This window comes from Propithecus coquereli, unplaced genomic scaffold (genome assembly GCF_000956105.1).
Source record: "Propithecus coquereli isolate 6110/MARCELLA unplaced genomic scaffold, Pcoq_1.0 Scaffold610, whole genome shotgun sequence".
Classification (NCBI taxonomy): domain Eukaryota; kingdom Metazoa; phylum Chordata; class Mammalia; order Primates; family Indriidae; genus Propithecus; species Propithecus coquereli.
In genome coordinates, this window is record NW_012152064.1 from 259,950 (window position 1) to 261,535 (window position 1,586).

A 1,586-nucleotide genomic window follows, 5' to 3' on the forward strand; every position below is an offset into this window, starting at 1 on the left:
TGGCTTCGCCTTTATCATTAAAAATATCCAGTTAAATCATATGCCAAGAATCACATGAACTGGGAGCTTGAGGAAAGAATTTTGGAACAGATAAGGGGAGATTGTTAGGGAATCAATAAGATTTGAATACAGGAAAGAAAATTACCTTAAATGTTTGTATTTCTTCAATGCCTTGTCTAATTCTGTTTATCTGAACAAAATGGTTTCAAATTATAGTCCCTTTACCAGCAGAAGCAACACTGCTTGGAAGTTTGTTAGAAATGCAAATTCTGGAGCCCTAACTAGGACCTGCTGAATTAGAAACTATCAGTGTGGGGACCAGCACTCAGCGTTTTAACAACGAGTGGTCCTGACTCATACTAAAATTTGAGAATCACTGGTCTAGAATACTGGCTGTGCTTTTGGACTGGACTTTTTCCATGCTACAACTTTATTTGTAAGCAACTATGGGATACGGACCAGTTCCTTCTTCCTTTGTCTTCCTCTGTACACAATACAGGGATCTATCCAGAGGCTGACTTCTGGCAAATGTATTTCTCTGATCAATAGCAGAACCTCAGAGAGGCTTTGAGTGCATTGGGAGTTGAAACTCTCACTTCCACCTTGGAGATGGAGGCCCCCAATTGGACCTCGTCACAGGAGTTTATCTTCTCTGCTTTCCCTTCTTCCTGGGGAGAGTCTGTCATCTGCTTTGTTCCACTGCTCTTCATCTATGTTTTCATCGTTGTTGGAAACCTGGTCATCATCACAGTGGTCCAGCTGAATACTCACCTCCACACTCCTATGTACTTCTTCATTAGTGTGCTTTCTTTTCTGGAGATGTGGTATACTACAGCCACCATCCCAACGATGCTCTCGACCCTGCTTAGTGAAAGGAGGAGCATTTCCTTAAATGGTTGCCTCCTGCAGATGTATTTCTTCCATTCCACAGGCATCAGTGAAGTATGTCTATTGACAGCTATGGCCTTTGATCGCTACCTGGCCATCTGCAGCCCTCTTCATTATCCAACTATCATGAGTCCCAAGCTATGTGCCCAACTGACTTTAAGTTGCTGTGTTTGTGGCTTTATCACACCCCTCCCTGAGATTGCCTGGATCTCCACATTGCCATTTTGTGGCTCAAACCACCTTGAACACATCTTCTGTGACTTCCTCCCAGTGCTGCGCCTGGCCTGCATAGACACACAAGCCATCGTCATGATTCAGATAGTTGATATTGTGCATGCAGTGGAGATTGTCACAGCTGTGATGCTCATTGTCATGTCCTACGTTGGTATCGTGGCTGTGATTCTACATATTCGTTCAGCTGAAGGCCGCCGTAAAGCATTTTCCACATGCGTCTCCCACCTCACTGTGTTTTTGCTCTTCTTTGGTAACGTGGCTCTCATGTACCTACGCTTCTCTGCCACCTACTCCTTGTTCTGGGACACAGCCATTGCTCTGGGCTTTGCAGTTTTGTCCCCTTTCTTCAACCCCATTATCTATAGCCTGAGGAATAAAGAGATAAAAGAAGCTATAAAAAAGCATGTGGGTCAAGCTAAGATCTTTTTTCATTAGACCAGGACCTAAATTAAGAGTTCTTAGTT

The 1,586-nt window shown here is 43.7% G+C and overlaps 1 protein-coding gene across 1 annotated transcript; it reads left to right on the plus strand.

The window, feature by feature from the left end:
- The first annotated feature begins 609 nt into the window (after positions 1–609).
- LOC105822477 (olfactory receptor 6K2) lies at positions 610–1,557 on the plus strand. Its single transcript, XM_012659461.1, has one exon. The coding sequence runs from the start codon at positions 610–612 to the stop codon at positions 1,555–1,557; it is 948 nt and encodes a 315-aa protein (XP_012514915.1).
- Positions 1,558–1,586: the final 29 nt, after the last annotated feature.